General features: G+C 45.7%; 1 protein-coding gene across 1 annotated transcript; it reads right to left on the bottom strand.

The window, feature by feature from the left end:
- Positions 1 to 1,080: 1,080 nt before the first annotated feature.
- Positions 1,081 to 4,775, bottom strand: LOC149389784 (pyruvate kinase isozyme A, chloroplastic-like). The gene is made up of 7 exons (XM_089624016.1): positions 4,073 to 4,775; positions 3,460 to 3,547; positions 3,176 to 3,366; positions 2,975 to 3,093; positions 2,590 to 2,833; positions 1,682 to 1,916; positions 1,081 to 1,487 (listed from the first exon to the last, which is right to left on the bottom strand). The coding sequence occupies exons 1-7, from the start codon at positions 4,583 to 4,585 to the stop codon at positions 1,174 to 1,176; spliced, it is 1,704 nt and encodes a 567-aa protein (XP_089480142.1). The 5' UTR covers positions 4,586 to 4,775; the 3' UTR covers positions 1,081 to 1,173.
- Between the last annotated feature and the right edge of the window lie 10,054 nt (positions 4,776 to 14,829).

Below are 14,829 nucleotides of genomic sequence, written 5' to 3'. Positions count from 1 at the left end.
ACTTATTGTGCCAGGGAACGGAAACGGTATCCATTGTGTTTAATCGAAATACGAAATTTATGTCTTCGATTTCTAAAAATATCAGACATATCCCTTAAGTTTAATATAAATGACATATATCTCCCCTAAAAAAATATTATATTACAAATATCACTCTTTTCGTTTATTTTTTACACAAAAAATTTTTTGAACTCTCCAAAATACCCTTAATGAAATAATTTTTTTATTTTCTATTCTATATACGAAAAAATTAAATTAAAAAAATTCATTATAAAAAGTTAAGGATTTTTTTATAAAGAGATATTTTGATTGTTTTTTTTTATAAAATAGTAAATAAATATTTATTCTATTAAGGGTATTTTGGGGAGTTCAAATTATTTTTTTGTAAAAATAAACGAAAATGGTGATATTTGTAATATAATATTTTTTTAGGGGAGGTATATATCATTTATATTAAACAGAAGAGATATGTCTGATATTTCTAGAAATCGAAGGGATAAATCTCGCATTTCGATTAAATACGAGTGATACTCTTGATATTTTTCCGACCCAAATCCCACAAATGAGCCGAAACGCTTCGTTTCCAGTCTTATAGATGATCAATATATACTTTTTTGGAAAAATGACAACATAAATCTCTAAAATTTACGCTTATTACAGCGTTAGACCATATTGTTTGTTTTTTTGACGTGTAAAATCCATATTTTTTTGTGTTTTGAGCGTCTTTATTACTCCATACACTATTGTCTTTGACAGAATGCCACGCAAACCGACTAGTATTTATAGGGGAAAAAAAAAATCAAAGAACATAGATAGAGAGAAGGCCATGGATTAACAAAGTCTTCTAATTATTTTTAATGAAGAGTTTTTTTTTTAATTTTTTTATTAATTTTTATTTATTTATTATTTTTAAGAACCGGAATATTTGTTTGTAAAGTCACCTTTGGCACTCAGCCATCCGTTTATGACTGAGATTCAAGGTTAAACGTTAAGTTCCAAACTTCAAGACAGGCAAGCTTAGCCCTTTTTGTTTATAGGCGGATCATGCCGTGGTAGGAAAAGAAATCACAATCATTCAAATCAAATGATAGAACTTCCTAAACTGATTTGATTGAAATGCGCACAAATATTCCCATATTCTTAAACAAAATCACTGAGTTTCAAATATAGCAATCAATCAATGGTGATGAGTTGTATAGATTGGAATGAGAAAGGTGTAGTGGAGGAGACCACCAAGACAGAGTCTCCTTTTTTGAGCAGTCCTCTAGACTTGATAAGGCTGGTGGTGAGTTTGGTATTGGCTTCCACGTCATGTGACAGGTCAGCAAGGATGGGAGTGACACCCCATTGCAGACTCATCCCCATCCGAGCGCTCTCATCGTCAGTGAAAGCCATCACCGGAGCGTTCGGACGGCTCCGAGACAGAAGCGATGCTGTTTTCCCGTCCCTTGTGTACACGAATATCGCATCCACCGCCAGGCGATTCGCTGCAAAACCATAATGGAAGTTCAGAAAAAGGATCTTTTATAGAAAATGAAAAGATTTTAATTTAGATGGGCGTGATAAAGATATAATTTAGATTAAATTCATTTGAATGATCTAGCCATCAGGAACGGATATTTGTATTCATTTATACCAAACTCAGTGCAAAACGAAATAAGGTTTGATTTTCTGCAAATACCAATTTCGACAGCCGAATTGCAAATCTGCTCGGCGATCCGATCGTTCAACGACTCCCCAAGTCGTGGGCGGTCGAGACAGCTCGGCCGGTCTTCTTCGCGGCACCATTGCTCGATCCGACAGCTTGTTGTTTCCAACACAGAGAGTGCCTTGTGGCCAAACATCCCAATCGCCGACTCTCCCGATAACATCAATGCGTCCGCGTATTGCCTCACTGCCTCCGATACGTCCGCCACCTTTTATATGACGGAAAAAAAAACATATAAACAACATCCGAAAAAGGAAAAAAAAACTGCCGTACAAAAAAAATGGCCATGAAAAAAATACGTAATTCAAAATTATAGATTGTATCGAGAGAAAGATGCACAAGAGAACAAGGATTAAAATGCTGAGAAATGCTGTCAGTTTTTCGCAGTTTCCCACACCAAAAGTGGTTTAATCCTCTGTGTCATGATTTTTCGCAGATTTTCCATAGAAAATCTAAAATACCAGTGAATGATTTGTTTGCTTCAAATTAACGAAAGTTTACGAATATGCCGATGAAATTTAAGAAATCCCGGAATTCTTTTTCAAGTTGACATTAAGCTTTTATAACATTTTTGAACCATTTCCGTCGGCCGTCGCTATTTCTGTAAAATGGAACCACCGGACAGTTGTCGATGACCAACATTTTGAGCCTTTAAGGAAAGTACACGTGTAAAATTAGATATAGCCGAAACCAGGATATCCTTTTACTGGCTCAAGTTACAAGGGATCTAATCATAAGACTCTTATGCCACTAACCCGATCGATTATCAATATATATATATATATATATATATATATATATATATATATTACGATAATAATTTCAAATTATCACTTGTTGACTATCAATTCACTTTATTGGATGGTTCATAGGATTATTACCTCTGCGCGAGTTGGAGTAGGGTATTCGATCATGGACTCTAGGAGCTGAGAGGCCACGATGACCGGCTTGTTTAGATGCCGACACACGCGGACGATTTCCTCTTGGACGGTCGGGATTTTCTCGAGAGGAATCTCAACGCCGAGGTCTCCTCTAGCTACCATGATCCCGTCCGAAGCCTCCACGATTTCCGACAGCTTCTGAAGCGCTTCCAAGCTCTCAATCTTCGCCAATACTTTTATCGACCTAATAATAAACAAAACCCAATGATCACACCCCCCGGAATTCTTCTCACAATATATTTTGGTTACTTTTGGTTACAAAATAAATCAAACTTCTGAAATTTAACCTTTCAAGCACCTTTAGCTCGGCCTAATCTTTTGTTACCTCGATGATTTGGCTGTGATGTAGCTCTTCAGATGCCTTATAGAGTCGGCGTTGTTCACGAAAGACATGGCTATGAAGTCGATCCCTTCGGAGATGCCAAACTCTATGTCACTCCAGTCCTGAATTTATATTTATAATTTGTATTAACAATTTGTTGACATGAATGTTGTGGAATCGGACAATGAGCAAAAGAAATGAGACCTTATCGGATAGAGTTGGGAGATGGAAGTTCCTCTGGACAAGCCTACCATCCCTCCAAAAGCTGAATTTGGCTCCGGGCAAGAATAGACCCGAGTCTGAGCACTTGCAACGAAGATCATTCCCGACCCTCTCCACCACTTTGAAGCTCGCCATTCCACCGTCGATCACAAGCTCGTCGCCCACTTCAATGCCTTACCGATTCCCATTTTTTCATACACAAAATCATCAACAAAAAAACCATTTGCAAATCAAGAATCACTTTGCTAAAAACAGTGATGTTTTACCTTCAGAGAAACCTTCGTAATTAGTCTGAACGGTGAACGGACGAGAACCATCAAATTTCACCGCAGTGAATAGCCAGACCGAATTTTCCTGTTGATTTGAAATCTCATCATGTTTTGGCAGAATTAATTAAAATTTTCTTATCAGTAATTATATAGTCCACTCTTTTCTTTTCTTTTTGTTCTTCTTTTTTTTTTTTTTTTTTTTTTTTTTACAAAAAACAATAAATCCCAACTTTCTTATGCCTCTAACTTCCTGATATCAATCACTGCTAGCAAAACTTACTATATAGTTCAAGTCTTGAATTTTCATATAAAATCCTCTTCCTAACAAATTGAAAAAGAAAATAAAATCCCAACTTTTCTTGTACAGCTCTAACTTCCTCAATCATTACAAGAAAACATTACTATATAGTTTGAAGTCTTCCATTTCCACCGTTGCAAGGTTCTCTGATATCAAATCATTTTCCTAATAAAATGGAAAAAACAAAGCCTAACTTTTGTCATAACTCTAATTCCTCGATCAATATAAGAAAGCGTTCGAGTTGAGCAATGTTCGCTCACATCACATGAAATCTTTATCCTAACAGAAAATAGATTAGGGAAGCTTAGATACCTCGACTTTAACGGAGGAAGAAGCTCCGTGATCGATGACGTGGACCTGACTGCCCTCGGTGTCGATCATGATGGAGACGCAGAAACCTTTGTCTCGGTTGAGGCTCTTGATGGCCCTGATCGCCTCGCATTGCCATTCCCTGGTGTTGTGGCACATGTTGAGCCTCGCGACGCTCATTCCACCCATCGCCAGCCTCTCCAGATCCTCCGCCGAACAGCACGCCGGTCCCACCGTACACACCAGCTTCGTCTTCCTCAGCCCCATGAAACCTTTCTCCTTCAGATCTCGCTCCGATACCAAGTCTAGCTCCAAATCCGGACTTACCAGGACCGTTGCCTTGACCTTCACGTCCACGTGTCTCTTGTTCGGATTTCTTAAGTTCCAAGGAATGGCGAGTGCGCGGCTATGGAGATTTAAGCTCGACATCGAGATCTTCGCGTTCGCGTCGGTCTTGCCTGCGTTGACCGTACTGTGACTACTGACCGTACATATCGAGTTGCTAAAAGCAGCCATGGCGTTCTGCTCAAGCTTTCTTTAAGACCGGATTTTCCGAGAGAGAGAGAGAGGAACGAAAATGGTGGTGTTTGACTTTGAATGGAAAATCCTGGGAAAGAAGTGGAATTTGGTTTGAGGAGTTTCCAAGGGAGATCAAAGGGAATAATATTTCAATATTTGATTATGTATTTCATCAGCAAAAGCACTGATGAAAATTGAAATGTGATGAAGAAGAAAGTTCCAAAAACACCCTTAACAACTAGCTTTAGAGCTTTATGGGTTTTTTGAATTTCCGAATTCCTAGTGCTTTTCTTTTGCTGTCTCTGTTTATGTGGATTTGAATGGGGACAAAAAGGGCATTTCAGATGTGAAATTGCATTTGTTTGGTGGGCATGTGAGACTTTTGTACTGTACGGACTGCAGAAAATAACCTGTGATTGTGTTTGTTTTGTAGTAAAGACCATGACTCAAGCTCTTGAACTGTCATATTTACTACAAAACAAGTCATATTTACTTTGGGAAAATTATTTATTTTGTAGTAAAGACTCGAGCTATTATTTCGAGAAAATTGCGTGGAAATTTTGTTATTTTGGGAAGTCCGGCACATTTAGTACAAGCTGATCGTTTCGTGTCATTATGTCGTCGTTTTGTCACCAAAATGACGTTTTCGTTTCGTCCAAAAATGTCATTATGTTTTGTGTATAAAAAGAAAAAAATCGCATGATAAAGGAGGAAATTCGGCGACAAAGCCGCTAGCGAAATCTCTCACAGCCGAAAAAATGGAGATCGGCGACACGGTGTAATATCACCCGAAACTCTAGTATTTTGTCGAGTCTATGCAAAATCAACTCGGAGATTTTGCCGTGAATTCGTCAAGTTAGCTATTGTTGTGCGTCCAATTAATGTCGGCAGACTCTTATTTATTTTGATGTTGAAAGAAATCCATTTTTTTGTTTGAACAAAGAAATGGAGGCACGTCAGCAAAAAGAAGAGAGAAACTTAGCTTGCTTGTTGCTTTTTTTCTTTTGCTTCGGCCGATTGTGGAATTGTAAAGCTACACCGTTGGGACTAATATTCTTTATAACGGTCTTCAAGGAGTCCTTTAGCTTCCCCGTTATAGAGTCCTATTAAGCTGGGAACAGTGGAAGTCTTATCATTGAACTTGAATATGCAAGAGGAACACTGGTATCAGGAATACATTCTTCGAAATAAAAGAAGATTTTGAGATACTGTTCAAGAACTAGTAAGTTATACTTTTATTATTAATTTGTGGCTTCGAACTCATTATGAGAATTTTAGAATTACTCAACATGTGGGTAGCCTTTGTAGCCTTTAACAACTGGTATTGTTAACAATGGGACAACAACAGGTTTGTACTACAAGGGGATGTATTCGTAGCATTATTGATTGAACCTGAAAGAGGGATATAGTCCTATAACACATAATGTGTTGTTGTATCTTATAATTGTAGTCATTATATAAGAACTTTATTCCCTAAATAAGAACTCGCGACTCAAAATCTATAACACGGTGTCCAAAATAAGAACTTAGAAATCCAAATTAGAACTTTGGACTCCTTATCTCTAACTTGGAACCATATATCTAGAACTTTGGAAGAACTAGCAACCCGCATTCTCACATGATATAGACCATGAAAAATATGAAGGTGAACCACAGTGAGAAACATAATTGCCCTACTAGCATGCATATAACGGAGCAACCAGCCCCCTTAGAACAGAACCCTAAAGATTTTTCACTATTCATTAGCATCATTGAACGGACGACATCATAACGTCATTGAATGATTGTTCTTTGTTAATGTATGAGTTCTTCCCGAAGGTACCACCGAACTATTGTCATGGTGAACAAAAATATGCTCGATGCTCCAGTTTCCCTACTTTCTTTCCTTTCGTGTCGTCATCCTTTCCTTCACTTCATATTTTTCATTACCTTCGGCCGAATACGGGTAACATTCAATTCATGTCATGAATCGTTCAACTGTCCCTACACATATTAGTACAATACCATGAATTATACAAATCAGTGGTAAAAGCTGACATCGACAGCAACAATAGCGACGTTGGCTACAGCTCTATATCGGATTATCTCGTTGTTCATGCTTTATGTACTATCCTTGGATATTCCCATGATTCGTGCTGACTTGGCCATTATTATCAAGCATTGTATTAAAGAGCTAATGAGGAACTCTCATTCTATGATATTGAATATAATAATTGCGCCCGTTCCTCAGCCTCGGGATGAGTGCGTGCCGACTGGGGGTGGCATAGATGGGGGCGTCGATCATCCTGCGTCCGGGGAATCTGCACCTCGCCTCGTGATCAACTTGGTCGGCGAGAGGCACGCGACAAGCCCCGTCCCGACGTGCCAGAGTCCGACTTGGATTCTCATGGCATGCCGGGGGACGTTGCGGGCGCGGATACGATGACTTCGCTAGAATCGGTCCTTGACAAGATAGACTGTGTGGACGACTTTGGTCCTGAGTCAGAAGATCCCGGAGGTGATCCAGAGACATGTCCGGGGGCCGAGGGCCTCGCATCAGAGCATCCCGAGGGGCCGCTGGCGACTGCCGCGGCCGTGTTGGAGGGCGGAGGCCCTTCATTGGAGCCAGGGGGTGCTCAACCTGAGACCCCTGATGCATAGGTGATAGTGTCGGCGAGGTCGCTTGCTAGAACAGAGTGGTATCCCGAGGAAGGCTTTACTACTCCCGAGGGCTTCGATTGTTTGGGGGTCGATGCTTCAAGCTCGCTCACCTACCGGACATTCATGGGTCTCAAGGAGGCATTTGCCATTTCGTCGTCCATGGCGCTCCTCCGTCCCTTACAGGGTGATTGTCCCTTTCGCCCTCGCCGTGGATTCACTGAAATTTCGGTCGCGAGTCTCAAGTGCGGGTTGCGATTGCTGTTCCAACCCATCATTCAGCAGCTCCTCGCACGACTGGGGGTGCATGCCTGTCAGATGAGTCCGGCGTTTTACCGCATTGTGGCAATGTTTCACATGGAGTGGCATTGCCAGACCGAGCGGACGATGACGGTGAACGACTTTCGCAATCTCGTCGCGGTCTTCCCTGCGCCTGGGCAACCCAGTTTCTTCATGGCCCGCGATCGCCGGAACACTAAGTTGATCACGGACTCGGCCGAGGCCTTTGGCGATGCGCCACTTCGGTTTGGTCCCTTGACCGAGTTTTCTGCCGACGCAGGGGCCGATGAAATCGGGGAATGTCGGAGGCTCGGAAGGCTGTTGAACGATTCCGTTCGCTTGAGCTGATGGCTTCTATCGGGTGGTTCCCACCTTTTCCTCCTGGCCGTGACGACAGTCAGCGGGCGGAGAGCGCCCCCAGTGTCGTGTCATCTCCCTCGAGCAGCGGTCTTCCAGGTATTCCAACTTTCGCTCTTTCTGTTTTTTGCTTTTAGTCTAGGGTTTTGACTTTGTTGCTTTTATAGCCTCCTCGGCTAGGGCGAGGGCTCGGGCGCGCTTAGCAAAGGCTTCTCGGGACCCGAAGTCGTTGGCGGCAATCCGTTCTCAGATCGCGGCTTGGATAGGTCGGGAGAAGCACGATACCGGTTATCCGACGGAGAGCGGCCCCCGTGCTTCTTTGAAGCGACCCTTTTCCTCGGCTCTTCCAGACACGTCTTCGGACTCGAAGCGTGTAAATTCGATGGTCGAGGTGGAGGCCGCAGAGGTTAGAGGGGAATGTTCCCTGGGCCTCGCTCAATCTTCGACGAAGATGTGGAAGAATGTCGTGGCCAGCAGCGATGTGGAGTTCTTTCATCATGGCATCTATAACGCACAGAGAGTAAGTTTCTCTTGCTTTTACCCTCTTGCTTTGTTCTGCTAGGGCCTTGTCTTTTGCTGACTTGTCTTTTCGCCTTCTCAGGTGCTTGCTCGAGCGACCCGAGGCGAGAAGATCCTTCACGACCTTATCCGACGGATGGGCCTTGCCCAAGAGGAGCTTGCTCAAGCGAAGTCTCAGCTGGCCCGTGCCGAGCGAGGTTCTCACTCAAAGGCAGAGTTCGCGAGTCTCCGCGAGCAGCTTCAAGAGGCTCGCGTAGAGTTAGGGGTTACCCGTGGCAAGTATGACCGTGCTCAGTCGACCGTGGCGAAAATGGCTGAGGAGCTAACGACGGAACGTCAAGCTCTCGAAGTGGCGACTCGATCGACGGAGGTCTTCTGGAGCGAGGTGCGGGACCTTCGACGCCAGTTGGAGTCACGTACAGAAGAAATAGGTATTCTTCAAGGCCAGCTTTCATCGAGCGAAGCTGCTCGTGTTCGAGCGGAGCGTGAGCGCGACTCCTTGGCGGAGGAAGTGGCTCGGGTCACCGCAGAGAGAGCTGCAGCGGAACAGCTTGCGTCCGACCTTCAAGACGATTTTGACGTCAGGGTTGAAGAGGCGAGACATGCGGCGGCGGCGGAGTGCCGGGACGCCACAGCTACCGAGAATGCTTCTCGGGGGGTCACCTTCCACTTCTTTGACTCGTTGTTCCCACCACTTGACGGGGCCGATCCACTTGGCGACGATCCCGCCTAGTGATATATTTTCTTTATTATTTTCGCGCAAGTGTTTAGCGCATGCTTTCTTTTAGGTGTTTCCTTTCAGCGCACTTGTTTTAGCGCTTGCTTTCTAGTATTTTCGGGGCGGTTGCCCTTTCTTTGATGAAACATTATTTCTTTTTATGAACGTTTTTGCTCATTTTTTTGTCATGGCATGCTTCGATAGGCAAGTGTTTGTGTCAATGGTCTTGCCAGTTCTTTTATCTCAGCAGGATCTCACCTCAGACGCGCCAGCCGCTTGAATGGTTTGCGTTCTGTAAGTTTTTCAACTGCGAGTTAGCCATGCTACATAGGTACCTTATGTGTGTCGGGTAGGTGTCTTGATTGCGCCATGTAGGCGGCGCGTCTCGAGGGACGACTTGGTTGCGCCATGTAGGCGTCATACGTGCGCCATGTAGGCGTCTTAGGTGCGCTATGTTGGCGTCTTAGGCGCATCTCGAGAGACGACGTGGTTGCGCCATGTAGGCGTCTTACGGGCGCCATATAGGCGTCTTAGGTGCGCCATGTAGGCTTCTTAGGCGCGTCTCGAGAGACGACTTGGTTGCGCCATGTAGGCGTCTTAGGTGCGTCATGTAGGCGTATTAGGTGCGCCATGTAGGCGTCTTGGGCGCGTCTCGAGAGATGACTTGGTTGCGCCATGTAGGCGTCTTACGTGCGCCATGTAGGCATCTTTGGTGCGTCATGTAGGTGTCTTTGGTGCGACATGTAGGCATCTTAAGTTCCCCATGTAGGCGTCTTAGGTGCGCCATGTAGGCGTCTTAGGTGCGTCTCGAGGGACGACTTGGTTGCGCCATGTAGGCGTCTTACGTGCGCCATGTAGGCGTCTTAGTGTCCTTGTTCCCGTTTGGGGTTAGGGCTTAAATTTTTTGGTGGAGCGTGCTTTCTTGAGGGTTTCCTTACTGTTATTAGCCCCCGAGTTTTTGGGTTATAAATTTTGCTTTTGATAACCGGAAAACTTATATAAACATATTTTGAAAGGGAAAACTTGAACTTTATTACGATTGCGAAAAATTTAAAATCCTAGAACATTGGCTCGTGGGCCTTATTAAAAATGGGAAATTAAAACAATAAAATGGGGAGATTGCTAGCTACTGGTAGTACTGCCTCAAGTGCTCCGCATTCCATGGGTGGCGGATCGGAGTTTCGTCCGTGTGTTCGATGTAGTATGTCCCGTCGTGAATGACTTTGCGGACTCTATAGGGGCCTTCCCAGTTTGGGCCCAGGACGCCGGCGCCTTGCACTTGTGTATTCTGAAACACTCGTCTGAGTACGAGGCTTCCAACGGCGAAGGTTTGCCTTTTGATCTTGGAGTTGTAGTATTTTTCAACCTTGCGTTTCTGTGCAGCGAGGCGGTTGAACGCTTCTGACCTCTTTTCGTCGATCAGGTCCAAATCCAGGCGCATGGCCTCGTCGTTGTTTACTTCGTCAAATGTATCGACTCGGTATGTGGGGATCTCGATTTCGATTGGAACCACGGCTTCAACCCCATACGCGAGGGAGAACGGTGTTTCGCCGGTGGCGTTTCACGCGGTCGTCCGGTAAGCCCATAGGACGAACGACAGCTCGTCGGCCCAAACGCCTTTTCTGTCTTTGAGCTTCTTTTTAAGATTGCTCTTGATAGTTTTGTTGACTGCTTCGACCTGGCCGTTGGCCTGAGGATGACGCGGCGAGGATAATGTCTTGCTGATTTTGAGTTGATCGCAGATGTCTCTTACTCGCGCGTTATCGAATTGTGCGCCATTGTCAGTCATAATCGAGGGGGGGATACCGTGCCTACATATGATGCTTTTCCAGATGAAGTTCGTTGTATTTGCTTCACTTATTCTGGCGAGCGGCTCGGCCTCTACCCACTTAGTGAAGTAGTCTATGGCAATTATGGCGTACCCGTCCTGCCTCGGTGCTCCAGGGAGCTTGCCAATAATGTCTACGCCCCATTTAGCAAAGGGACACGGGACAACAATGCTGCTTAGTGGGGTCGGCGGCTGCCGCGGGATTTCTGAGAAGCGTTGGCACTTGTCGCAGCGCCGTGCCCAATCACAAGCGTCTCTCTTCATGGTAGGCCAGAAATAGCCTTGCTTAAGCGCTTTGAGCGCGAGGGAAACTCCAGCAGCGTGGTTCCCACAAATGCCCTCGTGTATTTCGTGGAGGACCTTGGTCGACTCGACGCTATTGAGGCATCGGAGCAGCGGCATTGAGTAACCGCGCTTGTAGAGTATGTCATCTCGAAGCGTGTACTTGGACGCTAAGACTCTCAGCTTATTGGCTTCTTTGCGGTCTTCGGGAAGTTCCCCTCTTCGCAGAAACTTGACAATTGGGTCCATCCATGTAGGTTGAGACGCAACCTCTACGGTCCCGATTTCGTCTCGAGAGACGGATGGCCGTGGGAGAAATTCAATGGGTACGGTCCCCAATCCGTCTTCGTCGATGCCAGATCCAAGACGAGCAAGTGCGTCAGCCTCTGAATTTTGCTTTCTCAGGATTTGGTGAAGCTCGAACCAAGAGAAGGCATCGAGTTTGGAGTTTGTCATAGCCAGATATGCAACCATATTAGGTTCCTTGGCAGTATAATCTCCTTTAACCTGGTTCACGATCAACTACGAGTCGCAGTGTATTCGCAGGTTTTGTGAGCCGAGCTTTCGCACTAGCTCTATCCCCACAATGAGAGTCTCATATTCGGCCTCATTATTGGAGGCTTGTAAGCCGTAGTGAAGGGCGTATCGTAACTTTTCCCCGTCGGGGTTAGTCAGAATCATTCTGGTGCCAGCCCCCCGGGAATTAGATGATCCGTCTACGTACAACTGATCCCAAACGGGACCCGTTGGGTCGACCTTTCTTTTCCGAATCATTTCGTTATTAGTCAAGTCATCTTTCGCTCTTCCCATATCGGGAGCATAGGAGAATTCTGCCACAAATTCGGCTAAGGCTTGACCCTTTATAGCCGCTCTTGGGTGGAACTCAATCCCGTACTCGCTCAATTCTTGGGACCAGATCACCACACGAATCGATGTTCCCTTTTGAAGAGCCTTACCAATCGGGTGCTCAGTTCGCACCGTGATTGGGTGAGCTTGGAAATACGGACGTAGCTTTTTAGCTGCCGTTACGAGAGCCAGAGACAGTGTCTCTATCTCGGTGTAGCGTGTTTCCGCATCGAGTAAGGCTTTGCTCACGTAGTAGACCGGCCATTGGACCTTGTCTTCTTCGCGGACAAGAACAACGCTTACCGCTCTTTAAGAGACAGGGAGATATACGTATAACATCTCGCCCTCCTTTGGTTTGGAAAGGAATGGAGGGGACCCGAAGTAAGCCTTCATTTCCTGGAAGGCTTTTTCGCATTCGTCCGTTCACTCAAAGCCGTCCGCCTTCTTTAGAGCTTTGAAGAACGGTTGACACTTGTCGGTGGCTTTAGACACGAAGCGCGTCAGAGCAGCAATCCGACCGGTCAGGCTTTGCACCTCTTTGACTCGTCTTGGAGACTTCATCTCAAGGAGTGCCTTGATTTTTTCGGGATTCGCCTCTATCCATCGTCGGCTGACGATGAATCCGAGGAATTTCCCGGACTCAACCCCGAACACGCACTTGTTGGGATTGAGTTTCATTTTATATCAACGGAGGATTGTGAACATGTCCCTTAGGTCGTGTACGTGATTAGTTGCCAGTAGGCTTTTAACGAGCATGTCGTCCACGTACACTTCCATGGTCTTGCCGATTTGATTGGCGAAGATCCGATTAACCAAGCGTTGGTACATTGCTCCCGCATTCTTAAGGCCGAAAGGCATGACCTTATAGCAGTAGAGCCCATGATTGGTGACAAAGGTTGTCTTAATTTGATCGGGCTCGTGCATTCGAATTTGGTTGTAGCCCGAATAGGCGTCCATGAAGCTGAGAAGTTCATGACCAGCCGTGGCGTCGACCAGTTGTTCGATGCGCGGGAGTGGAAAGCAGTCCTTAGGGCAGGCTTTGTTAAGATCTTTATAATCTATACAAATTCGCCACTTCCAATTAGGCTTTTTTACCATTACCACGTTGGCGACCCACTTGGGGTACTTAGCCTCTCGGATGAAGTTTGCAGTGAGAAGTTTCTCGACCTCTTCATTTATGGCCAGGTATCGTTCTGGATTGAACGTCCGTCTAGCCTGCACCTTTTCGGCAACCCTTGGGTCGTCGTTTAATCGGTGCACTATTATCTCGGGATCGATCCTGGGCATGTCTGCATGAGTCCATGCAAAGACGTCCTTGAATTCCTGGAGGAAGGCAACGAGCTGAGTTTTTATGGCGAGTGGAAGCCGGGTGTCGATCTTTACGACCTGATCGGGCTTAGATTCGTCTAGCACGACTGGCACAAGATCATCAGAGTTTTCCACCTTGAGTCTTTCGACTTCATCCCGAGGGTCAAGTTCTCCGAACTTCCTTGCGTCCCTTAGGTCGCATGGGTAATCGTCTTCCAGTTGGAAGATTGTATTGACCATTTTTCCTGCGGATTTACCATCAACTCCTTGCACGTAGCATATTCTGACCTGGGATTGGTCTCTGGCCATGATACCAATTCCCTCCTCAGTTGGGAATTTCACCAGTAGGTGATACGTGGAAGTGATAGCCCTTATCCGGTTCAACGTGGGTCGCCCGATGATTAAATTATAGGGCGACTCCTGATCAACCACTAGGAATGAGACTATGTGAACGGCCTCAATGACTCCAGGGGTCCCGAAGGTGACCGGCAGATCGATGATGCCTTCGGTTATAATCTTTTCCCCAGTGAACCCAAACAAGGGCATTTGGCTCGGATTCGGGCGCAGCCCCCCGAGCTTCATGCGCTCTAGGGTGGACTTGAAAATTATGTCAGCAGCACTGTCATTGTCGATGAGAACTCTTTTAACTAAATTATTGGCCACGTGTGCTTTGAGCACAATCGCGTCATTGTATGGATGCACAATTCGCTTGGCTTCCTCATTGGTGAAATACATTGTCTCGTGAGGCACGGACGGAGGTTCTTCATACGTAAAGTTGACGTGCATGGCAGCGTCTTCCTGAGCCACGACCCTAAGGAATTTCTTCCGTTGTCGGGCTGAATCTCCATCTTGCGGACCTCCAAGTATGGTGGTCACAACGTGGAGTTGCGGATTGGCGTTGGCAGTAGCCGCGGTTCGGTCGGTAGAAGTGGTTGTTCGTCCTCCCTTGCCAGACTATGGTCTGCTCGTGGTGGGGCCCACAACGCTGATCATGCGAAACACAAACTCTTTCAGCTTACCCCCTTGGATCAAAGCCTCGATTTGCCTTTTAAGGTTGTAGCATTTCGAGGTCAAGTGACCGTATTCCTGATGGAACTCACAATATCTAGATCGATTGCGAGTTGCGGGATCTTTTTTCATTGGAGCCGGGGGTGTGAAGTGTCATGTGCCAGAGCCAGGATCCGTTCTAGCGCTGTGTTCAACGGTGTGAACGACGAATACCCTTTGAAGTTTTCCGCAAGTCGCGGCTTCTGGGGTACAGGGGGCTGGTTATTGGAAACCCGATTCCCCTTATTTCGTCTTTTACGAGATTCGCCTTGCTCGTGGCTAGGTTCCACTCGACGGCGAGAGCTTTGATTGTTGCTCTTGCGGCCGTCGAGGTAATCTTCGACTCCCATGAAGGTCTTAGCTCGAGTCATCAACTCGGCCATGGTAGAAGGGACACAGCCGACGACGAACTTGAGGAAG

Source organism: Urtica dioica, chromosome 8 (assembly GCF_054948205.1).
Source record: "Urtica dioica subsp. dioica isolate 48M chromosome 8, U.dioica_male_clone48M_v1_H2, whole genome shotgun sequence".
Taxonomy (NCBI): Eukaryota; Viridiplantae; Streptophyta; class Magnoliopsida; order Rosales; family Urticaceae; genus Urtica; species Urtica dioica.
The sequence above is the reverse complement of the archived record's forward strand: the minus strand, read 5'-3'. Positions and strand labels throughout refer to the sequence as shown.